The sequence below is a fragment of the Archocentrus centrarchus genome, chromosome 12 (genome assembly GCF_007364275.1).
Source record: "Archocentrus centrarchus isolate MPI-CPG fArcCen1 chromosome 12, fArcCen1, whole genome shotgun sequence".
In the NCBI taxonomy this organism is placed as follows: Eukaryota; Metazoa; Chordata; class Actinopteri; order Cichliformes; family Cichlidae; genus Archocentrus; species Archocentrus centrarchus.
Window position 1 is genome coordinate 6,387,844 of NC_044357.1, and position 24,900 is coordinate 6,412,743.

The 24,900-nt window shown below is 40.3% G+C and overlaps 1 protein-coding gene across 5 annotated transcripts in view; it reads left to right on the top strand.

The window, feature by feature from the left end:
• garnl3 (GTPase activating Rap/RanGAP domain like 3) overlaps nucleotides 1-24,900 on the top strand; it is a 72,982-nt gene that overhangs the window by 38,306 nt on the left and 9,776 nt on the right. For 3 of the 5 annotated variants that reach the window (XM_030743111.1, XM_030743114.1, XM_030743113.1), the window contains exons 3-25: nucleotides 4,859-4,933; nucleotides 8,725-8,824; nucleotides 10,310-10,428; nucleotides 12,572-12,636; nucleotides 13,298-13,361; nucleotides 13,527-13,553; nucleotides 13,970-14,045; nucleotides 14,714-14,812; nucleotides 14,928-15,031; nucleotides 16,341-16,449; nucleotides 16,617-16,662; nucleotides 16,749-16,855; nucleotides 16,949-17,064; nucleotides 17,508-17,630; nucleotides 20,077-20,151; nucleotides 20,415-20,529; nucleotides 20,661-20,687; nucleotides 20,796-20,900; nucleotides 21,650-21,766; nucleotides 23,365-23,522; nucleotides 23,815-23,973; nucleotides 24,407-24,473; nucleotides 24,793-24,900. In XM_030743111.1, coding sequence (XP_030598971.1) covers nucleotides 4,859-4,933; nucleotides 8,725-8,824; nucleotides 10,310-10,428; nucleotides 12,572-12,636; nucleotides 13,298-13,361; nucleotides 13,527-13,553; nucleotides 13,970-14,045; nucleotides 14,714-14,812; nucleotides 14,928-15,031; nucleotides 16,341-16,449; nucleotides 16,617-16,662; nucleotides 16,749-16,855; nucleotides 16,949-17,064; nucleotides 17,508-17,630; nucleotides 20,077-20,151; nucleotides 20,415-20,529; nucleotides 20,661-20,687; nucleotides 20,796-20,900; nucleotides 21,650-21,766; nucleotides 23,365-23,522; nucleotides 23,815-23,973; nucleotides 24,407-24,473; nucleotides 24,793-24,900 — 2,161 coding nt within the window. The remainder of the gene's footprint in view (nucleotides 1-4,858; nucleotides 4,934-8,724; nucleotides 8,825-10,309; nucleotides 10,429-12,571; nucleotides 12,637-13,297; nucleotides 13,362-13,526; nucleotides 13,554-13,969; nucleotides 14,046-14,713; nucleotides 14,813-14,927; nucleotides 15,032-16,340; nucleotides 16,450-16,616; nucleotides 16,663-16,748; nucleotides 16,856-16,948; nucleotides 17,065-17,507; nucleotides 17,631-20,076; nucleotides 20,152-20,414; nucleotides 20,530-20,660; nucleotides 20,688-20,795; nucleotides 20,901-21,649; nucleotides 21,767-23,364; nucleotides 23,523-23,814; nucleotides 23,974-24,406; nucleotides 24,474-24,792) is intronic. The other 2 variants (XM_030743115.1, XM_030743112.1) reach the window with 1 other exon arrangement.

Here is a 24,900-nt window from a genome sequence, read left to right on the forward strand (position 1 = left end):
TTAATAGTGTTTTATTTGTTAGACTTCTTCTTCTATGGTATATTCAGCATATATGCACTGAACAATTGTAGGTCTCTCTCCTTTTGCAATCATTGTGTCTGCCACGTACACAGTGTCTCAGTTCTTGGAGTTATAGCAAACAGACTCATTTTCCGCTGCTGCAAGGTTAACGGTTTGCTTTTTTATGGCAGTTGTATTGGTGACTTTTCCATCTGAATGTACTAGCGTCTTTCACCATGAGATGGCAGTTGAGCTTAATTGGTTCATTTGCTACCATCCACAGTCAGATCAAGCACCTAAGAATAAAGATCATATCTTTTTAACTGATTTGAGTTTTATTTCAGTGTGAATTTAAAATTGTGCCTATTGTAGGGAGCGATCCACATGGCTAGCTAGATAATGGGCAGTGACTCTACTTGCTGCTTTTTCCAATGTGCTTGTCTGAAGATGCTTGCTGTAGTCTTCACATATGGAGTCCACCCTCCATCGCCTGAATCATGATGCCATTCCTTGCAAAAATGTTCAGCTGTTCAACAGCAAACTGTTCAGCTAATAAATCATACTGTAATTTGTTTGTTTACTTGCTACAGTTACTTCTGTTTAGTTTCCATATGCAGCTACACAGTTACATACTGTAATACAGTATCATACCTGATCTCAGAACAGTGGAAGCTAAGCTAGGGGCAGCTTAACTAACAGACTTGTCTGTAGCTGGTTTCCCATCAGTCTCCCATCAAGGATCATAGCTAAATTCTTAAAGTGCTTACTCTAAAAAAAAACCCTGCTTCTCCGTTTCACTTTGCCAGGCTTCAGCCTTTGTCTGCAGCACCCAAGAGAATGGCAATAACAGAGTGAATGGCTTGTGGTCAAGCTAGCTTCCAGAGACAATAGTCAAGTGTGACCAAAAGATGGCAATAAATTACAGAATGTATGTAAATGTGATGTCTATTTTTAGCAAGTACAGCTTGCCTTACTTGCCCTGATGGTGTGCCCACTGTGTATACATAACATGTTAGAACAGCAGTTTTTAAATTGATTTGTGGACCACGTGGATAAGGTATCACCCACCCCAGAGGATACAAGGGCCTCACCTACAGAAGCAGGTTTCCAACTAACTGAACAAATTATTGTTCCAGTTCAATAATAAATAATAATTAAAAATAGGCTTTTAAAATCATTTCTGGGCATGTTTGAAAAATAGCTATTAATATACAGAGGTTTAAATATTATTACATAAGCCCAGATAACAGTCAGATTAGTCAGTTACTTGAAGAAACTCCAAAAGATTAAGAAATCCTTTGTCGAGAATGACTTTTACTTTTGTCACTAATTATTCTTTCAATAATTCAGTGTTTTATATTTTAAAAAACAGATGAATTTACAGTTAATGTTATAAAGTAACTGATACAGAAGACTGTCTTGTGTGCTGGATAGGCCGAATTCTGAGTAACACAGAAATAAAACCCACAATTTACTTACCAGCCCTGTTACAATGCGTATGTCTATTTTCAAACCAACCCCAGTGGAGCTAGTTGCAAAATTTAATTTAAGAGCTTTGCACCAAAACCCCAGCTACAGTACTCCATCTCAGATTTAATTTAGTATGAACAATAAAGTCAGAGTGACAGTTATTAATGATTTTATTTAGGATGCACAGCTCTTGCCTTTTATCCTCACTTACCCACAGGAATGTTTTGAATGGACTTAAACCCTCTGTCTCTCTCTCTCTCTCTCCATGATAAATGCTCTCTCATCACTCTTGTTCATCACTGCACTGGCCGACATCATCTAATGAGCTGTTGAGGTGGGGCACAACACCCACTCTCCATACGGATCAACATTGTGCCTTGCCCAGGTTTTGCACAGGCTTTGGCAACCACTCAGAATATTGTGTTGTTTATTAGTTTATCATTGCTCATAACCTCTTACAGCACCATACTTTACTTTGAGCTTGACCTGAGGTAGTAAGTATAATGTCCTGGTTGATAGTCTTGTTCTGCTTTTGACCATATTCTTGGTCCGTGTAGGTGATCAATACAATTTGCTTTCTCTGCTTTATATAGAACATGACCTTGGTGTGACCTTTGACAGTTTCCTAACATAGCTAACATTTTGTGGACTGAATCAGTTAATGAAAATAAACCTTAGTTGCAGACTTAGCTTTACTGACTTCACAGATCAATGACACTACACACTGTTTAGTGTCTTTAGCGTTTTTCAGTCCTTCCCTCTCAGGACCTAGCTTGTCATCCTCTTTTTGCTTGGCCTGTCCAAACCATTTCAGGCCATCTGGATGTATCACAGTGCATGCAAGAACACACGTCCATGCCAGAACTTTTTTTTTTTTTTTTTCAACATACTGGCAGATTGGAGACCTCTGTCGGCAAGGAGAATAAAATAGAGCACAGCAGTCAAAAGGGCCGAAGGGAAAAGTGCAATTGAAGTGTAATATGGGAGGAGAGTGTCTGTGATTTGTTGCTTGGCAACAGAGCATCAGTCACCATGATGGGGTTAGGGGTTTAAAAAGGAAATGGGGAGGTGAAGAAGAATAAACTAAAGGGAGATTTATATGTATAAATGAGGACAAGAAAATGGTAAAAGAACAGCAACACTGACTGCTTACATTGTTTTTTACTCATTGATATACTGTTGCTCTTTTAGAATAACCATGATATTTATTTTTATTTATACACATTTGTCTTTTGATTACTTGTCAGATCAGCTCATAGACAGTCGCAAGCAGTTGCAAACAAAAAAATGTACAATTTAATTCAGTTTTATTTATACAGTATAGTGCTAAATTTCAACAACAGTCACCTCAATGTTCTTTGTATTGTTTGGTAAAGAACCTACAATAATACAGACACAATCAGATGATACCCTGTGAGCAGACACTTGGCTACAGTGGGAAGGAAAAACTCAGTTTTAATGGGAAGAAACCTCCAGCAGAACCAGGCTCAGGGCAGAGATTGATAATAATGATTAAATGTAAATTAGTGTATAAACACAAATTACTGCTGGACAATGAGTAAAACAATAGTAAGTATACAGCTATAGTCATGTGAAAAAAGTTTTCACAAGACTGTGCAGTCCTGTCAAAACCTTACTGCTTCCATAGGAATTAAGAGGATAAGTAACAACCAGGAGCTGCTAATCAAGTGAGCAAGCAAGTGTGACCGCCTCCACAAAAGCAGAAGTTTTGACAGAAGCATTCAGGTGTGTTACCACAATGCCACAGTCTACCCAGGAGTGGAAATCCCAGCAAATTTTCCCCAAAGGTCAGCCTGTGCAATGCCCAGAGAAACTGCAAAAAGCCCAAGAACTACATCTCAGACTCTAAAGGCCTCAGTTAGGATGTTAAATGTTACAGTTCATGACAATTAGAAAAAGACTGAACAAATATGGATGTTTGGAAGGGTTGCCAGGAGATAGCCTCTTCTCTCTAAAGTGAACATGGGAACAGGCCTTAGGTTTGCAAAGTTACATCTGAACAAACCATCTGAACAATGTCGTTTGGTCAGACAAGACTGAAGTGGAGATGTTTTGCCATAATGCACAGCACCACATTTGGTGAACACCAACCACAGCTTATCAGCAAAAAATGCCTCAAGCACAGTGGAGGAGGAGTAATAATTTGGGTTTGTTTTCCCGTCATGGGACCATGACACCTCACACTCCACCATGAGTCTGAATATTAAAGTATACCGAGAGTCATGCAACAGGACAATGATCCCAATCACAGCAGCAAATCTACAATAGAATGGCTGAAAATTCAAAAAAAAAAAAAAAATCAACAACAACAACAAGGTGTTGCAGTAGCCCAATCAAAGTCCAGACCTCAACTCAATTGAAATGATGTGGTGGGACTTTACTGTAAGTGAGCTGTGCATAAAAATGATTGCCTGCAAACCTCAACAAGCTGAAGCAACTTTGTGAGTGGGCCAAAGTTCCTCCACAACAGTGTGAGAGACTGATAAAGTTGCACAGAATTCAATCACTTCATGTTATTGCTGCTCAAGCTAGTTCTACAAGCTATTGAATCTTGGGTTGTACTTAATTTTTCACAGGACTGCATAGAGTCCTGTGAAGACTTCATTTGTCTCACAGCTCTATCCTACCCTCCTTATTACGCTTCACTAGATTGGCAACACACTCATGATAAATGTTTACATTTGCTGTCTTATTTTAGTGAGTTAGCAAACTAATATTTTCTCATTTCAAATTATAGCACAGAGTACAGCTCAGGTCTTAAATGCACAAATTGAAATGCTTACCTAATGATGATTCTAGATAATATTAGGAATTGCTGCACAAAACTTCATGGCAAGTCTTTGCAAGAGAGTGACTAAGCATTTGCCAAAAATATGGAACCATTTCTGGAAGCTGTACACACTTAGACAGAATCTGTTCTCAGGCTTTGTCCTCTCTTGTTTCACTCCATCTCCACACTATTAACTTTCCCATTTCATCTCATGACGTCTTCTCTCCAGTGCTGCAGTAGTAAGAGGTGAGTCAGCAAGAAACAGATAATTGTGGCGATAAGTAGAGGGTGCCCGGGGAAAATTAAGAGAAAAGTTTAAAAGTTAAGAACTGGTTTTAAAGTAAAGGAAGAGTTGAGTTACTGATGATTAAATAAGTGCAGAGATGTTGGTAACATATTCACAGGAAGGGATTGCTAATGCTGCAGTTGTCACATGGAGGTGATGTTCTACCATGGTTCCTCTTTTGTCTATGAGTGGAGCCTGCTCTAGTGTATTTATAGCCTGTTTATTACTGTCTGCTGCAAGTCACTGTTTATCAGGTATCTAATTTTGAACATGTCTCCCTCTCACAATGTCTGTCTCTGTCTTCCTCTCAGCTGATATCCAGTGATGCAGATGGGGCCATTCAGAGGGCAGGGCGCTTCAGGGTGGAGAATGGCTCATCAGATGAGGTACATACTATATCGTGCACTTTCATACACAAATGCATCTTACTGTCTAGTCTGGCTGTCGCGTGTTTCCAGTACCAATTTTTGGTTGAATAATTGTTTTAAGGGCCTGTTTTAACTCAAGCAGATTGAGGCAGTAAAAAGTTGACAGACAGGCATCTGCCTTCAATTAATACATGGTACACACTTAAAATTTCATCAAGTAATGTTTTAGGCTATTTTGTTTTTATTATTATTATTTGCCATACTTTTGTATATGTGAGTTAAATAGAATGAAGGCGGGGCGCCCGGGTGGCTTAGTGGTGAAGCCAGTGACTACATACATATGCCGCGTTGCGGTGCGGGCGGCGCTGGTTCGAGTCCCGGGCTGTAGCCAATTTGCCTGCGTGTCTTCCCCTGTATCTTTCCCCATTTCCTGTCTCCCTCCAGTGCTCATAAAAAGCCACTGTGGCCAAAAATGCAAACAAAAAAAAAAAAAAAAATAGAATAGGTGGTTGGCTTAGAGTAGAAACTGATTTCCTGGTTCTATCCAAAGGTACAAAAAAAAAAATAAAAATGTCTACAAGCCCTCTAAAGCTCCCTAATTACCACGTTATATAAAGGTGGTATTGATTTTCTTATCTAATGCTCAGCAGAGAAGACAATAAGTATCCCTTTAACATGACTCATGTAGCTGCTGCTACGAATTGCTTCTTCGTGTGGTTCCCAACTTTGGGTTTATGACTCATCCAGTAGGTCAAAAAGATATATCCAGGGGGTCACAAGATGAATAATGGATGATTAGGAAGAAAAATCAAGCCTGCTTTGTACATTCCGGCTTTCTCTCATAGTAATTAAATGCAGGACAATTTGCTTTCTACGGCTGCTGAAATTATTCAAATCAAGCAATCTACACACCCTGATGGACTCACCGTTATTTTACAGTGATATGTGGAGGTTAGTGCTGTGCCAGGGCACACTGGAATGACGCTCTGACACATTTTTTTTTCTCTGCTGAGGAAGTAGAACATTCACATTCATCATATCATAAAAGACATTTATCATAAAGCTTATTTCATGCCAGAGAGCCCATAAAAACAAACTGACAGACTGGTCAGAGCTGTCATATTGATGCGATGATTGATTCACAATGTCAGCTCGAGCACAGCAAGAAAACATTCCAACTTTAAAGCTGCTGTTAGCTGCAGGCTGCCTTCAGAGGGACAGATTATTTAGAGAGACAATTTTTTTTTTTTTTTAAATCTAGTCTGCATGTTATTCTTTTAAAAAAAATTAGTTAGAATAGTTAAATTTAAATATTTACATAAATGTATTTTATCCTATAGTGGCAGGCCTTTATTTACCTAATACACCTTATTCCTTCTATTTGATAAGAATAGTCATATTTTAGTCTATTTAATCTACTACTGCTCTCTTAAAATTACTGCATTATCATGTTCACACGACCTCAGCATTTCCCGTGGCTGTGTCAAATTAAAAGCTCTTTATACACCTGCTGTTGACAAAACTGTGTCATTTTAATGGTGAAACATTTGCAGGGAACTTGTGGAAAAATCAAACAGATTTTTACGCGAAGAAATATGGTACATAAAATTATTTATGGTTGTGATATTTGTCCTTTGTCAGCTGGTTGCTAAATCAATGCCTGGAGAGAGAGAAAGTCAGAAGGAGAAAAGGTATCCAGTTAGAGCAGGGAGTTGGGAGGAATAGATCTTTGCGGTGGCTGATAAAGACGGTCAGAAAGCAGAGATGAAAATGAATTTGAGAGACTTTATGGTCTACTGATAGAGTCAGTTTAACTTCTTATCATGCGGTCAGTTATAGATGACTGATGTGTGCCAACTGGCCGCTGTGACTGCATGGCCTTAGAAACAAGCAACAGCTTAACATACACTGCTCAAAAAAATAAAGGGAACACTTACACAACACAATATAACTCCAAGTAAATCAAACTTCTGTGAAATCAAACTGTCCACTAAGGAAGCAACACTGATTGACAATCAATTTCACATGCTGTTGTGCAAATGGAATAGACAACAGATGGAAATTACTGGCAATTAGCTAGACACACTCAATAAAGGAGTGGTTCTGCAGGTGGGGACCACAGACCACTTCTCAGTATCTATGCTTTCTGGCTGATGTTTTGGTCACTTTTGAATGTTGGTGGTGCTTTCACAGTCATGGTAGCATGAGACGGACTCTACAACCCACACAAGTGGTTCAGGTAGTGCAGCTCATCCAGGATGGCACATCAATGTGAGCTGAGGCAAGAAGGTTTGCTGTGTCTGTCAGCGTAGTGTCCAGAGGCTGGAGGCGCTACCAGGAGAGAGGCCAGTACACCAGGAGATGTGGAGGAGGCCATAGGAGGGCAACAACCCAGCAGCAGGACCGCTACCTCCGCCTTTGTGCAAGGAGGAACAGGAGGAGCACTGCCAGAGCCCTGCAAAATGACCTCCAGCAGGCCACAAATGTGCATGTGTCTGCACAAACGGTTAGAAACCGACTCCGTGAGCCCTCCATGTGCTTGCCAGAGGTAGCATGACTGCCATTAGGTACCAAGATGAGATCCTCAGACCCCTTGTGAGACCATATGCTGGTGTGGTTGGCCCTGGGTTCCTCCTAATGCAGGTCAATGCTAGACCTCATGTGGCTGGAGTGTGTCAGCAGTTCCTGCAAGATGAAGGCATTGAAGCTATGGACTGGCCCGCCCATTCCCCAGACCTGAATCCAATTGAGCACATCTGGGACATCATGTCTTGCTCCATCCACCAACGTCACGTTGCACCACAGACTGTCCAGGAGTTGGTGGATGCTTTAGTCCAGGTCTGGGAGGAGATCCCTCAGGAGACCATCCGCCACCTCATCAGGAACATGCCAAGGTGTTGTAGGGAGGTCATACAGGCACGTGGAGGCCACACACAATACTGAGCCTCATTTTGACTTGTTTTAAGGACATTACATCAAAGTTGGATCAGCCTGTAGTGTGTTTTTCCACTTTAATTTTGTGTGTGATTCCAAATCCAGGCCTCCATTGGTTAACAAATTTGATTTCCATTGATGATTTTTGTGTGATTTTGTTGTCAGCACATTCAACTTTGTACAGAACAAAGTATTCAATGACAATATTTCATTCATTCAGATCTAGGATGTGTTATTTGAATGTTCCCTTTATTTTTTTGAGCAGTGTATGTATACATGTGAGTGTGCTCCAGCACTTAAACACATACCACTACACTGACATGAATGGGTATGTGTCCCATTGCTTAGAATGATGCAAATTTGACCAGATCTCCTAATGTCATTGTCCCAACATACGGTATAATAATTTTGAGTGGGCAGACCAATCACAGGGCAGTACATCAGTCTCTTCAGTGCAGTTTAAATAGTTCTTGCATTTGATGATCACCTTTGTTTCCTTTTTAAGTCAGTTTCTGAGAATTCAGCTACAATGTATGTCTATTATTGGCCCGCCCTATTATAATTTACTGCCTTGCCTTTGTCTAATATTTTAGTATTAGTTAGGATGTAATCCACAAAGACAAAGATTCTCTTGCAAACCTTAATCCTCCCACATTTTAATTGGGAGCCATGATACAAGTAATAAACAGTTACATCATAGCTCACTGTGCTTTTGCTGTATCTGATTTCCTGCCCTGTAATATAATCAGTACTGCTTTATTGTGTAACAGTTTTCCACAATGAAGACTGCTGTGACTCAAGCTGTGACTATCATTATGACATTGTGGCATATGTGTGTTTGTGTACGCGCACGTGCATGTGTGTATGTGAAACAGACTTCGGACTACACTCCAGGAACCTGGAGGAGAACCGATGTCCATCTGGAGAATCCAGAGTACCACACCAGATGGTTCTTTAAATACTTCTTGGGAAAAGGTCAGTGCTTCTCTGTTGTGCAGTTTAAAAAAAAAATGCACTCACGCACAGCGTTAGTGTGACATAGATCAAGAACTACCTCCGTATTTCTCGATCTATGCCTGAAAGATTGTCATCAGCTTTGTCCTCATGCTGCACCACTTTTCATTCAATGCCAAAACCTGTTAGCATCCAACCCTGTCTCCACTGAGAGTCTTAACTATACTCTAACCCTAAACACCACCCAAGGAGAAAGCCAATAGAGGGCACACGGTCCCATTAGACAGACAGGGCTCATCTCCACTGGATAGCACAATTAAAATTTTAACCTTAGCTTCTGAAATGAGCCCATCATTGTGCAACAGCCTAGTAACTGTGAGAAGTTAGGAATTATCAAAATTGCTGGAACTGGCCACCTGCCCTTCACCTTTCCCATCATTTCACCGTCCGCATTATTCCCACTCTGCATTACTCCCAGACTCTCAGTGTGGCAGTGACACAACAAAAGATAATTGTTCGGATTTCCCGATTATGACTTCACTGAGGAAGACTACCATCAGCTGAAAGGCTGAGGTAGAGAGCAGAGATACTTGTCAAGGAAAGTTAAGATAGGAAAAATCAGGCGTGGAACATCTCTTTCCTCCTCTAAGCAGAGTCTAATCATTCTGTGGCACAGGCAGTTTAAAATGAGCCATGTCGCAAGAAAGTTGGCTCGACCTGTTTGGACTGCAGCTGAGCCATCTGTGTCTCACAGCCCAGGCAGAACTGACTGCATCACACAACACAACACATTATGAACTCCAGGCCAGCTACTCTAACCCAGGCTTCCTGTCTGGTGAAGCACCTGCAGTGGCACAATGAATTCAGTTCTCAGCTTCTCTGTGATAAGGTTAAGCAGAATAAAACTGTCTCTGTTTGTTTCCATGTTGTCCTGCATTAAATAAGACAATAATACTTGAGGCACTGGGAACGGTCTTTCTTCTGAAAAAGGGAGAAGCTCACTAGTAGGTGTATAATTGGAACACAGCCTCACAACGTTACTGCTTACCTTAAGCTTAAAAACATCACTGATTAGGAATAAACAGAGCTTAAAGCCAGACAGAATAATAAAATAATAAAAATAAAACACACACACACACAGGAGAAGAGACAGGCAGCAGTGAGCCTGCATCTAATTGGGTTTATATGGTTGTTTGGCATTGTTTCTGAAGATGTTACCCTGTCAACCAAGGAGGCAGAGGCACGAATGTGTGACTCTGCTGTGGTGCCGTCTGGAGATCTGTGTATCTTGGGGGTCTGAATGAAAAAAGACAGAAATGAATGAAAGAAAAGGCAGGACGGAAGACAAAAAAAACCAAACTGCTAAAAACGGGTAAAACAGCAGGGAGATGACTGAACATTTTAGTGGAAAAAAGAAAACTGGAGGAAAAATGTTAACATAAAAATGCATTTTCTACTGAACATGCAGAGGGCATGTTTAAATGTATCTGTATCTGTCACCTGCAGTCCACCAGAATTATGTGGGCACAGATGCAGAGAAGAATCCCTTCTATCTATCAGTCGTCCTCTCAGACCAGAACAACCAACGTGTTCCTCAGTATCGAGCCATCCTCTGGAGAAAGACGGTGAGTTCACAGTCTGTGCTCCTCGCAGGAGTCCATTTAAATGCTTCACATCTCTTAGACATTCAGGATATATATATATATATATATATCTTTTTTTTTTTTAAGAAAAACTGTATGAAAGCTTTTATGTGTTTGCAAGAATACTCCAGGCATCATTAATTGAGAGTATTTTCAGCAAACTGTGTCATATGCAGAAAAATTACTCCCCTGATAGATTATTAGCTATTATGATATGACTGCACTTTATTGTATTGGAAGCAGTCTCTTACTATTGGAATGGATGGATATTCAGATGCTTTTCAATTGTTTAGTTTAATAGTTCCAGACAAAAAATAAATCATTATTTCATACAGAATATAAAGTCAACAGTTTCAAAGTCAAAGCATTTACATGGACAAACCCACTTCCTTTTATAAAGAGGCTTTTATTTGTTAATATTTGCAGGCATATGCAATAACAGCTGGATGGTTGGTGCTTGATTGGATCAGTCATAGGGCCCATTCTGCTGTGACAAATCGAAATAAAAAAATGTTACTTTTCTTTTCTGAAAAATAACAACTTCAGTTATTTAGGCTTTTCATATTGTGTTACATTAGGTAAGTGAGTTCAGTGTACAGTTTGGGGTTTGTTTGTTTTGTTTTTCTTTTTTTTTGTATTTTTTATGACAATTTAACAATGGTAACAACTTCTAAAATTACAAATAGACAAAACTGGCTTATACTTACTGTACATTCACCAGACACTTTATTAGGGACATCTTACTAGTACAAGGTTGGACCCCATTTTGCCTTCAGAGCTGCCTTAATTCTTTGTGGCACAGGTACTCGAAACATTCCTCAGAGATTTTGGTTCATATTGAAATGAAAGCATCACACAGTTGCTGCAGATTTGTCTGCCCTAAATCCACAAATCCAGCACTCCCATTCACCACAGCCCAAAGATGCTCTATTGGATTGAGCCCATCAGCTTCAAAGTTCGATGTGCTGTGTGTTCAGAGATGCTCTTCTGCATACCTTGGTTGTAACCAGTGGTTATTTGAGTTACTGCTGCATTCCTATAAGCTGAAAGCCAGTCTTCTCTGACCTCTGACATCAACAAGGCATTTTCACCCATAGATCTGCTGCTCACTGGATGTTTTCTCTTTTTCAGACCATTCTCTGTAAACCCTAGAGAATGCTGTGCAGAAGCATCCCAGTAGATCAGCAGTTTCTGAAATACTCAGTTCAGACAACAATGCCACATTCAAAGTCACTTAAATCTTTCACGTTCTGATGCTCAGTTTGAGTTGCTGCCATGTGATTGGTTGATTGGATATTTATGCTAACGCCTAATAAAATGCACAGTGAGTGTAATATAACTCAAAGATGTGTAGAAATACATTTTTGGTCCTAAACAATCATTAACAAACATTTATTTTCTATAAAACCTTAAATCTGTAAAGAGAGTCAGATAAATATAGTGGTAGGGTCTAAACTGCCATAAAATATTAAATCTTTCTCCAAGCAGACGTACAGGTATTAAAACTTTGAGTACACTGGTGCACAGATTAATCCTGAATGTTGATATTTTCTGCTTAATTAAACAGTTGTAGGAGGTGTGTGTGTGTGTGTGTGTGTGTGTTTTTTTTCCTCAGCTCTATACATGGAAAAGCACAAAATGTGCAAAGTCCCTTAAAAGTATTCTCTAAGGGACTATGCTACTCCACTTTTGAGTCACCGTTTGTGTAGGTGTATGTGAGAAATGTAGGATTATTATTGTGTGCGTCTAGTTTAGTGATTCAGTTTCATGACCAAGATAGCTTGGATCTAATTTTGCCCTCCAGCCTCGTCTGGAACCTGATTAGGGTGATGCACCTCCGCTGCCTGATCACACTGATTTATCTTGTTTCTGTCAGACTCGAATTGGTACAGGATGTTGTTGTTGAACAGAACAACTTTGTCTTGCCTTGAATTGCTTCAGTTTAATTCTTTTAAGTCCTCTCTAATTATTCTGCAAGTAGTTGAAAAATGTGTTTTGTGGCCTGAACTTCTTAATAGATAAAAGTTTGTTTTTTTTAAACTAACCATTCCCAATGAGCAGATGACTAAAAGCCACCGTGCTTTGAATTTGTAGTCACTGATCTGTGTCATGCTTGTTCACTCAGGGCACCCTGAAGATCTGCCTCCCCTACAGCCCAACAAAAACACTATCAGTCAAGTCCATCCTAAGGTGAGAAGTGCATCCTCGAGCTTTTAGTCAGTACGTTTTGTTCCCTTTTTTCCAATACATGAGTGTTCTTATCTCATTCTGCTGTTGAGATATGATTACTGTCATTGCAAGATGTGACTGAACGCAGAATCTCAGTGTGTTATACGCTGTTCCTGAGGTGTTTACTGCTTGCGTGTCTTGTTTTAAGTGGGCTGTGATGCTGATTTGTTTAATAGAAGATACGCACGAACAGCTGGTTTAGAAAATCTGCTTGTATATCTACAGTTTAACCTCAGCAACAGTAAGAGTGAAATACTATGCAAATGTTGCCTGGCTGAAAAACTTCCCAGCCAGGCAACATTTACATAGTTTCACACTGTATTTTACACCATAACTTCCCATTCTTTACCCTTCAGCATTATATTTCCAGCAGCAGATGTCATGAGTGACTGGTAACAAAATTTTAAAAGATGAATGAAACAGAAGGTTTGAGATTTTAAATTCCTCAAGGCTAAGTTGCTGCTGAGACTCTAAATAAAGATGGGAAATCCCCTGTATCAGGTTTTAATGAGTGTTAACCTCTGGGCTGTTTGGCTTTCATCAACCCTAAGCACTTGCCTTTTTTTTTTTTAACCACTGTTTCTCCCACTGCTCCTTTTTTCTGCCCCTCCTGCCCGTAAAGTGCAATGAACATGGACAGGTTTGAGAAAGGCCCCAGGGAGATCCTCAACCCAGAGATTCAGAAGGTGAGAATGACACCAGCGCAACGGCAGGCTCTTAATGAAATATAGCACCAACCCATTTTATGCCAACCCTGATCAGCGACACCTAAACTTCATAATGTCCGTAGGCTGTGTCATCTCTAGCTGCAGTGCTGTCTGTGACAGTTGTTGTGTGTCCTCTTTCCCCAGGACCTGTTGGTGTTGGAGGAACAGGAGGTATGAGTGGTATAATTTAGCATATTTGTTTGTTCCTTTTTGTGGTAATCCTGGATTTATTTTTTAAAGTCAGAAGCTCTGTTTGCAATTAACACGGTTCCTCTTTTGTTTGAATTTTTTGCTTGATTTCCTTTTTTGTAGCATTCTGCATGTTTGAGTGTATATGTGTTTATGCTGTTGTATATGTACAACTCTGACTGTAGTTTCAAGTATTACACAGTTTTTGTTTCTTGCTCTTGCATAATTACATAGTAGCTATATGCTATTATGTCTGTTTCCAAGTTGTGGCATTGATATTTAGCCTTTCGTGCTACCGCTTGTGTATCTTTCGTTCCATGTTTTACATATTGTTGTACATTTCTTTTTAAAAAAATATATAATTTGTTTCACCCTTTCAATCAACTCTCATTTTTTAGGGTTCTGTCAACTTTAAGTTTGGTGTGCTGTACGCCAAAGATGGACAGCTCACTGATGACGAGATGTTTAGTAATGGTAAATCCTCCTGCGCTCATTTATTTTTTTTCAGGGTTCAAATTAAAGACCGTATATCAAAGAAGGATGCAGCCACTGTGATCTCACCCATTTATTGGTGGATTAACATTTTGAATCTTCAAGTGGGCAGTTTGGTCATCAAAATCTTGTGGCACGACAATCACTAGTTCTAGCAGGCTAGCTAGCAACATAAATCTGTGATTGACTGTGATATTAACAACAGGCTTAAAAGAAAACACTTGGACTGTATTGTACAAAATGAATAAGACCTGAAGAGAATTTAGAGGGCACAGATCAAGAACTAGGCTCATTTTCCTACAAACCTCTAAACTAAAAAACAAAAAAACCCAAGAAAAACCCAACAGATCAGTCGCCCCCTTCTGGCCATTAGAAAGAATAATTGCAGATTTATGGTACTACTTTCATTCGCTTCCCTTTATCAGTACCTGAAGTAATGTCCTTCTTTTATATACTAGTAGATCAGGTTCCGTGTTTTCTCAGAGATATTATTAACAGTCATTTACATAAAAAACACACCTTTGTATAACCTCATTAATCTTACAGCATTTCCCAAATTGTCAAACTACAATATTCGTTTTGGGGGGGGGGAACCACTAAATCTCACAGTAGAAGACGTCTGCTTAATGCGAGTTCTGTGTTTGTCACAGAGACGGGGAGTGAGAACTTTGACAAGTTTCTCAGTCTGCTGGGTGATACCATTACACTGCAGGGATGGGCAGGTTACCGAGGAGGGCTAGACACCAAGAGTAAGAGTGCTCACACATTCAGCCACATAACAAAACATCCCTTTCAAGTTGCGGCCGTTCAGGAAGCATTTTTTCTCTCTTTTGTATTGTTACTTTTTTTTTTTTTTGTCTGCAGATGACACTACAGGAATTAAATCCATCTACACAGTGTATCAAGGCCATGAGCTCATGTTCCACGTCTCCACCATGTTGCCCTACTCTAAAGAGAACAAACAGCAGGTGTGTGCCTATCAGTGTGGATCTACATGTTTGGTCTATTGTTTTATAGTTTTAGTGTTTTCCTTTATCTCATATATTTTTTGCATAGCTGCCTCCTGGGATCACATTCAGTCATTATGTTCTTCCATAACTTTGATCAAAGTGAAATATACTGTATTGGAAGGACTGATATGCAGTTTTACACAGAGGAACGATTCTAATAGCTTTGGTGATTCCTTTACACCACCTTAAGGTTGTGGTTTTAAGTGAAACATCTTGATAGATTTTCAGCCACGATCAGCTGATATATTGTCAGTGACGCCTGCTTCATTCTGTGCAGGGGTCTCAATGCTTCTGTCCCTATCTCTGGCTTTCTATGTACAGTGCTTAACCAATTTATTAGATCACCTTTCATAAAGGTCTAATTATAATTCTAATAATGCAGTGAAAATAAGGGTGTACTGTGGCAATGAATGCAGTAAAATGCGGTTAGTATGGGAAGAGAAGAAGAAGAAATGGGCTTTACCGCTGCCTTCTGTAATGCCAGTGTTTTTAGGTTTGATTTCAAGGATCTGCTGCTTAGTTAATCTAACACATCTTCTTAAGATAATCATTCTGGCGGTGATTAATAAAGAATACTCTGTGCCTGTAGTGCATGTGGGTGCAGTCACACTCTATATCACACCTGAGTCTTTGTACAATGTAAAGTCAGATTGTTTTAACTGTAGCGTTAATCATACACTAATCATACACAGCAATATTTCTGTATTGTTTGATGTGAAAGAAACATATTCTTACTAGTAATGGGGCTAAGAGCATCAATGTGCTCAATAAATTAAAGCTTCAATAGATAGTTAAGCTACAAGTTAGAATTAAATGAAGACAAACACGCTGCATGATGTGAAGTGCAGAGATGCATTCACGTGTTCTCAAAAATATTGCGAAAGTATTTGGCTGATTTGGCCTGACAAACACAAACACACAGATGTGACACATAGACTTTTAGATTTAGCGTGAGTTCAACTTTTCTGAGAATATAATTATCTCCGATTTCCTTTTCAAGGAAATGCAAATCATAGGAAAAAACGTTCCTATAGCTCCACAGTCTGCCCAATAACTGCCACGTGTTTAAATGTCAAAGAATTCATTGATCATCATCTGCACATCCCGTGGTACACTGCCATTTATGAAAACAGGGGTTATCGTAGTTTTAAGTGGACAAAAAAAATTAATGGTAGATAATTCCTGTGACATAAATTGCGGGGTACCGAGGTTAATTTGCTGTGTTTTTCCTTATCTTGGTGTCTCTGTTGTTCATCCGTTCTGTCAGGTGGAGAGAAAGAGACACATTGGAAATGACATTGTTACCATAGTATTCCAGGAAGGCGATGATGCGTCATCATCCTTCAAGCCGTCTATGATCCGATCACACTTCACCCGTATCCTTCACATGGACGGCGACTGCCAGAGAAATTAAGTGGTAGTCAACAACATGAGCCATGTTTACACCAGCTTCAGCTAATGAACTCATATCACATCAGAGCAATGGAACGATATTGTGCTAGAATATATTCGGTTTAATTGTTTCCTTTACTTTCACTTCTAGATATTTTTGCATTAGTTAGGTACAATAGCCAGACTGACAGTTACAGGTGAGTGCCTTTGGTTAACAAAAGAACAGATGAAGTTACTTTTTTCAGGTGTGAGAAAGATGTCACGTGTGTGCTCTCTGCCACAGGTTAAAGATTTTCTCAGAGGAAAGCGTTCCACTGTTTGGACCCCCGCTCCCATCTCCACCTGTGTTTACTGATCACCAAGAATTCAGGGACTTTTTATTAGTCAAATGTACGGAAGCATTAAAGAGAAATGCTTTGGATATGCTGATGTATTTTCATCATCTCTGACTTCCTTACACTGATTTTCCCTCATCTCATTTAGTAATCAATGGAGAGAAAGCCACACTGGAGACACCAACGTTTGCCCAGAAGCGTCAGCGGACCCTCGACATGCTGATCCGCTCGCTGTATCAAGACCTCATGCCTGACCTGCACAAGGTACAGCAGCATTTCTGTCCACAACTCTGCTGCAGAGACCTGTTGTTTTACTTTTGGCCATCCGTCCACTCTTCTCCTCCTGACTCCTCCTTGTCACTTCAGTCGCTTGCAGCGACTGGAGCCACTGCTGAGTTGCCCTCTGCTGTATTCCACTGCAGCCTCCGCATACTGCATCACACTGACTGGATTCTGCTGCAATGCTGACTTTCTCAGCAGGGCTCTCTCTCCTCACATTACTTTTGTTCTTATATCTGTTGTTTTTCCCCTGCTTTCACTGTTGCTCCTAATACAGCTTAGTTCTAGCTGTGCACCGTTTATTGTTATTGTTCTCACTCCCTGCCAGGGTCCATTTCTAAGACCCCCTTGTTACTTTTCTTTTTCTCTCTCCGTGTGGTTGCGTGTGTGTGTGCGCATGTGCCACATTTTGTGTGTTCCATGTTTAGGTTCCCTTTTCTCCCCAGAACATGTTAAACAGACGGTCCTTCAGCGATGTGCTGCCTGAGTCTCCAAAGTCAGCACGCAAGAAGGAGGAAGCACGGCAGGCTGAATTTGTCAGAATAGGGCAGGTAACTAAGTACTGAACACGTTAGCACGCATGCACAAAGACATGAAAAACAACTGCAAGTGTCCTGCAGGAAACACTGAAGAACATGTACACATGCAGTTCTGTGCATTAGTCACAAGATACCCTTCATTTTCTCATATTTTGCTACTGTAGGTAGGTGCAGAAGTTTGTTGAAACATGTGGAAACATACATTGAAATACAAGGTAAAAACAGAGTTTGTACAATTCTAAGAAGCTTGAAAGTCAATATTCTGTATGACATGCTTTATTCTTCAGCACAGCCTGAACTCTCTGAGGCAGCTTTCTTCTAATTTCTTTAAGTAGTCTTCAGGAATAGTTTTCCAGGCTTCTTGAAGGCCTGCCACTTCTTTTGTCCTCCACTTGTCCAGTATCATCAGTCTTTTTAAGGACATACTGCACATCATACTGAGACATGCCAAGTCTTTGGCTAATAGTCCTTTGGAAATCACCGTGTTGCTGCAAAAATACTATTTTATGCCTGTCAAACTATTTGATCTTTTAAGCAGAAAATTAAGAATTGATAAGCTAAGTGAAAAGTAAATGCAAATCAGAGTTTCCTGGGAAGTCAAACAATTCTAAATTAAACAGAAAATGTCCCTGAGTGACTTTAGCCTGGTTTTTAGAAAGGAAACTGCATAGCATGGACTTAGTGTACTTTATTTGCTTTACTTTTTGTTTCTCTTAAACAACGTAAATGTAAGAGTGCTGCGTACCGTTGCAGGAGAAACTACCCTCTCTGTCATTTATGAGGAAAATGTAGAACTCTTTGTACTGATAGTGTTTCAAAGGCTGAGTGAACTGAACACCTGCTTGCAGGATGATAAAGACAGAATAATAATCTGAGACGAGGGTCACTATGTGGCTGATGTGCCTGATATAATCATACTGGGGAAAAAAATAAGAAAATAAAAGCTTACACCATGCATGGTTCTGAAGCCAGCTGATTGGAAATGATTTGTTTGTATAAGGCTGAGAGACTATCAAACTTTCAGAGTGCCTCTCCCCGAGGTGACTTAAAACGTGGTTTAAAAATTGTGAGTTCAATTTTGATAAATCAATAAAATTCCTCTCAACATAAATACATAAATATTTTTAATGCCATTGATTGATATTTTTTTCCAACATGAAAATTTTATCCATAGTCCAAATGTTTTGGCTTTGGTAGCAATAATAATGCCTTCATCATCACTCATGGTTGTATTCTAGCTTAAAAATGTTCAAACGGTGCTACAAGCCAGACAGGTTCTTATTTTAGTCTTTGTGGTGATTTCACATTCTCCTTAATGTCTCTGAATATGATTTATTATGGATGTGTTCTCAAGGATGGCTACAGCTAGGCCACCACAGTGGTGGTTGATATTGACCTCATCATCATCTCCAGATCGCCTGTTTATGCAGATGTGTAGATGTTAATGCTTTGTGCAGCTTGGACTACCAATTTCAGTCAGATGGTCGCAGCGTGCACGTTTGTTCAAACTGTATTTGAATTCTGAAACAGCTTCAACCTTTTATGCACTATGACTTCTTTGTACTGTCACCTTCATGAGCCATCTGTCACAGTTATCAGAACCTAAATGAGCGTGAAAAACAAGCAATGGCAGGCCAACGAGCAGTAATAGAATACAAGATACGTTTTTCAGCAAGTTAGGGCTCATTTATCTCATGCAGGATCTATGAGCGTGAAAGCTGGGACATTATTTAAATAACAAATAAATACCGTAAAATGTAATTTCCACCAGCAAAGTGATTTTCTCTGAAAACTTCTCTGTCTGAAAGGATTTAAAGTGTCCAGTATATAATAAAAAAAACTGAGAATGCCAGTGATAGATGCATTTTATTTTTGTATGGGCAAGCTACCTGTTCACGTATTGGAGCCCAAAAAGATCTTTTCAAAATAGTAATTCAGCAGGGCCTTACAATAGCCATCTGACATTAGAGGAGAGAATAAGAGGAAGAGGAAAGAACATCATCCATTCTCTCCTGCTTATCCTGTTCAGGGTTGCGCGGGGGGGTATCTATCCCTGTACAGGTTGCCAGCCTGTCGCAGGGCTAACACAGAGAGACAGACAACCATTCACATTCACACTTATAGGCAAAACAAAAAGAAAAAAAAATCTGCATATTTGTGCATTTGTGAACTTTTATTTTTCATTCTTTTCTACCTCATTTCAGGTCGGGAAATACTGTTAAACAACCTAGTAACTGCAAACCTGTTTACAAAATAAATAAACTGTCTTTACCACCACTGGCTACAGTGGTAAAAATGCTGCCCTCTCGTCACCGCAACAGTGTGAATGTAACACTAATATTAGCTACATGGGAGCAAATCTCAAATTCAGGCTTCAGACATGCGGTGATGCAAGAAGACTTCAGACTTTCAGAGGCGTCTGTGCTGTGCGTCATATCTGATGCCGTTTCTTCCCCAGGCCCTCAAGCTGAAGACCATAGTGAGAGGAGATGCCCCGACTAGTCTTGTTACCACAGGCTTGTGCAGGAAAGAGGTGAGGGCACATCTTTAAAACATTACACCACCTGGAACCTTATATCTGATTGAATCTTTGATTTTTTTTTTTTGTTTGTTTGTTTGTTTTTGTTTCAGCAAAAAAAAAAAAATCTTATATTTCCAAAGTTTACAAAACAGTTAATGAAATAAATGCGGTTTGCGTGTTGCTCTTTGGATTTAAATATCATTTATGATTTAGCAAAGCAAGCAAATATTAATCATATTGTGTGCATATGCACTGTATCTGTACATGTGCTGCAGCCATGGGAGTCCCAGCTGTTCTGCAGCACGTTCCCCTATGATATCGTGTGCGCTGACTCCTGGGGTCAGTCTGTTCTGGTTGCTACTGACGCAGCAGGGGTCATGCTGCTTGATGGTGAGGTCACTCTAATCAATGCACCCTGTGCCATCTAAATTAAGCCACCCACGTCTAATTATTCAATACTCAGCAGAATGTCATGGCCGGCAGCTAACATTGTGATTATAATGATGTTGTCCATGTTTCAGGCCCTGATCCAGCAGTGTTAGGCAATGGTGAGTGACACAATCAATATTCCTTATTCCTGTTTAGAGGGTGTTGTATTTTTTTAATCCTCGCTTATAATCTTTGTTTAATTGTATGATTTGTGTCTCGTATTTCAGAGACACAGACCCTTCCCCCAGTGCAAGTGTTTGACAGAACCATGGTGGTGAAGCAGATGCACGTTCTTGAGCCTCAGGACCTGCTTATCACCCGCACTGACAAAGGTAGGCTCAGACCACAGAGAGGATACTGCTAAACATTGCCTCCCTGCACATCACAGGCTCCTGCTTTCCTTTGGCATCCTCTTTTTGACTCACAGCAGTATTTACAGCACATTGTCTTTATTTTTATTCCTATTCTTCTCTTCTCATTTCATCTGTCTTCTCTCTGCGTGTTAGTGTGCACACGCTTGCCCTTTCCACCTCCACTGGTCCAGTGAACACATCGATCCATTGCTGAGATCTAAGGAAGCTGACCTACACAGAACCAGTCCCTATAGGGGTTCTGTGTGCTTATGTATACAAAAGAATGTGTGCCTATTTATCTGAAGAACCACAGAGACTATAAGACTGGGGTGGGCTATAAAGTACTAATGAATATCCAGACAGGCAGACAGATAAAGTTAAACAGAGAGACTGACTAAAGTTTAAAAAATACTGAGAAGTGGCAGCAGTTGGACTTATCTCACGTTTGCTTTAACCATAAAATAATACAACTGGTTACTCTGCAGATGATCAGCAAACAGGGTTGATCCAGATTTGATAGTTATTATGTGATGGTAATGCAGGCATTTGTCACGACTGTGTGTGGGCTTTGATCAAGCTTCTGCGAGAGCACGAGCTTTAAGAAGCCTTCTAGTAATCCTCCTGCAACACCACAACGTTGTCTGGTCGTGGGAGGATGCTAAATAGGAGCTAGCAAATTAAGAGTAACCTCCATGCAAAAACAGAAGAGGCTTTTGTTTTGTTTCCAGGGAAGGATGCTCGGCTTTATGTGTTCAGACTCAGCACGATCAAGAAAGGCCTGGAGGAGAGGCAGCTCGTCAGGGGCAAGTGTGACAGCCGGGAAAATAAACTGGAGAAGACGAAAGGTAAAGCACAAGACGCGGAAGAATATGCACATTGTTGCACATAATGCAAAGTAATCCTTGCAGTGAAAAAGGTGAAGACACTTATTCAAGGTAGAAAAACCCACTTTAGCTTAGCTGAAGTTTCAGGTATTAAAGCCCACTAAACACTTGTGGTAAATATTCCCCCCGTTAATACTGGCAATTAAAAGTTTGTGGAGGGACCTTTTAAGTGGAAAATCATATCCCAAAGTTTATTTGAGACCACAACATTCCTCTTTTACCATCCTTCAGCTGTAGCTCAAGGGAGGAAAGCAAGAGGCAATTTAGAAGTTTAGAAGAAATTGAGTTGATTTGATTTCATACCAATATCCTCATAACTTCAGAGAAACCTTGAAACCTATTTTAAGACAGACTGGATGACTGAAAGCATCTCTCTGTGGCCAGTATAAACAGGGGGTAAAAAGGTTTCTACTTGGGAAAGCTTTTCCAGTGGCCTCTGGCTAGTATTGCCAACTTGTGCTTGTCATGGTTAAACACCAATATAGATGCTTGTTTCTTCAACTTCCGTGGGCCTGGGAATGCTGGACTGCTACTTTTGTAGTGCTTTGCTACTTCAGCTGATCTCTCAAAGTGCTTTTAGTACAAGCCTCATTCTCTCTCATTTACACACATTCACAGCCCATGTTATTCTATGCCTTAAGCACTATCGTGCTCACACTCGCGCTCCGATGGGTGCACCCATTCCACCTCCAGAGCCACATGAATGGTGGTGCCTTAAGCAACCAGTAAGTAATGTAACTTGAAGCAGTTTATGTAGCAATTAACATCTAACTGGGATTTCCCTGCTTGTAAAGATGTAAACTTCTGCAAATTAGCCCATTCAGTCGCTTTGCTATCAATTGTATTAATATGGAAATGGAAGAGAGATTCAGTCAGCTGCTTAAGGCACAACATTAGGGGAGGAGTCAGAGAGAAATTCGTGTTTTTTTAAAGAAAACCTGCCAGCGAGTAGAGTCAGTGACTACCCCAGGGCTTGAGTTACCTCCCTTTGTGGTTAACAAACTCTGCATCCTGGAACAGGCCCCTGCTTCATCATATTAGGCACAGCCAACGCCACGGTGCTGGCCTGAGATGACCATATGAGGAAATCCGTGTCAAGCTGACAACAGCTCAAGCAGAAAAAATGTTGGAAAACAGGTTTTTAGAGCAGACTAAAGCCTGAGGATTTGACGTAAATAATGTCTGTAAGCTGTAAGTGGTGTCCATCTGTATCAAAACATGTATATATGTTGCTATAAGTAGTAAACATAAAGTAACATGTTTGACCTGTTTCTCATCACTTTTGGCATAAGGATTAACTGCATATGTTTAATAAGCCTGTTTACAAGGTTAACAAGCATCTAATAAATTCTCAAGTGCAACTTTAATGAATGTCCTTTTTAAAGTGCATTGTACGTGCACACAAACACACAGTGTTAGATCCACTGGTGTCATGCCAGCTTTCTGAGCGGCATGCATTGATCTGCGGGACGATGCCAGGGAACGGCACCTGCAGCAGCAAGTATTCATTATAGTTTCCGGCACTTTGTCAGTCTCCCCTCTCATCCTCTTTGTCCTAGGTTGTCATTTGTACTCTATTAACACCCACCATGGCTCAGAGCTGAGGATAGTAGCAGCCATCAGGAACAAACTCCTCCTCATCACCAGGAAACATCCGCGTTTCAGCGCCGTCGCCACGGGAGCAGATTCTCCTGTGGAAGAGTTTCAGTACATACGGGTAAATCAAAGTCTACAAAGAGAAGAACAAATAATTAGGTGGAAAAAAACTGTATATGAATCAAGAAGGTACTAAACAGCATGTACACTGTATACTTTTAATAGTACTGGGGTTAAAAAATAAGGATCAACTTGTAGCCCACATTTACTGAAACAATAAAAATGTTCTCTGAAGCTTAATTGGAGCTAGAATATAATTATCTAACACAGAAGAATGGCAGAAGGTAAAAGAAGAACTAAGAGAGGAGTGTTATAATAAGTGTACTAATGTAAACCATGTGTGCTCACATTAGGAGATCTGTCTGTGTGACCCACCGGTGGTGATGGCTCTAGTGGACGGTCCAACTGGGGAAAATGATAATATGATTTGTGTGGCCTACAAACATCAATTTGACCTGATCAATGAGAGCACTGGAGATGCCTACCGGCTTCATCACGCAGAGGCCAACAGGGTGAGCCACATGCACGCACACACGCGCGCGCACACAAGCACCAGCCGCTTACTCTTTGTCTCCTTGTGTTTCTACGTGATGTTTATTGAAGCCAAACAGGACTGAAACCTTTAGTTAGCTGCTTTATTTACCTGCTGATCGCCAGTATGCTTGGGTGAATCAACACATTGTCATTCACAGCCACCAGATGTGGAGGAGAGGGAGGAGAAATGGATGAGCAGGCTGGAGGATGAACAGCTGCCTTCATAAAGCATCTCATTCTGCTTTCTATTTAAAAAAAAAAGCAAATCTGTAGCTGGCGTGCAGTATATTTATTTTGTATTACCCCTAGAGTAATGACCTGACATTATTTGTTAAAAACAGTCTCTCACATGTGACCTTTTGCCTCTGAACCTTCTTTGATTTCTCTAAACTGACTTGTTTGTGCCTGCAGGTAAATTTTGTAGCAGCCATTGATGTGTATGAAGACGGGGAGGCAGGTCTGCTGTTGTGTTACAACTGTGAGTGCCTCTTTTTTTTTTGACTCCGAACATTTATGTTGTGTGATTCGGGTATCTGTCTCTACTGTCAAAGCCTTTTCCAGTGCCACTGGTATAAAAATCATCGCACGGACTGCTCCAGAATATTAAGATTCAGGGAGCGGCTTCTCAAAATCAGCTGGATAGCAGGACAAACAGCTGTCAACCATCTTTGAGTTACAATAACAGGCTGCTCTCAGTCCTTGTGTTTAAAACACAGACAAAAAAAAATAATAATAAAAATAATAAAACTGAACATAAACAGAACATCTTTCATTTGAACCCTGTTTGTCTTTTACAGATATTTGCTACTATAAGAAAGTTTGTCCGTTTAACGGCTCCACACCGATGATCCAGTCCAACACCTCGGATTTCCACTTCAGCTGGAACCAGATGCCCAATGCTATTG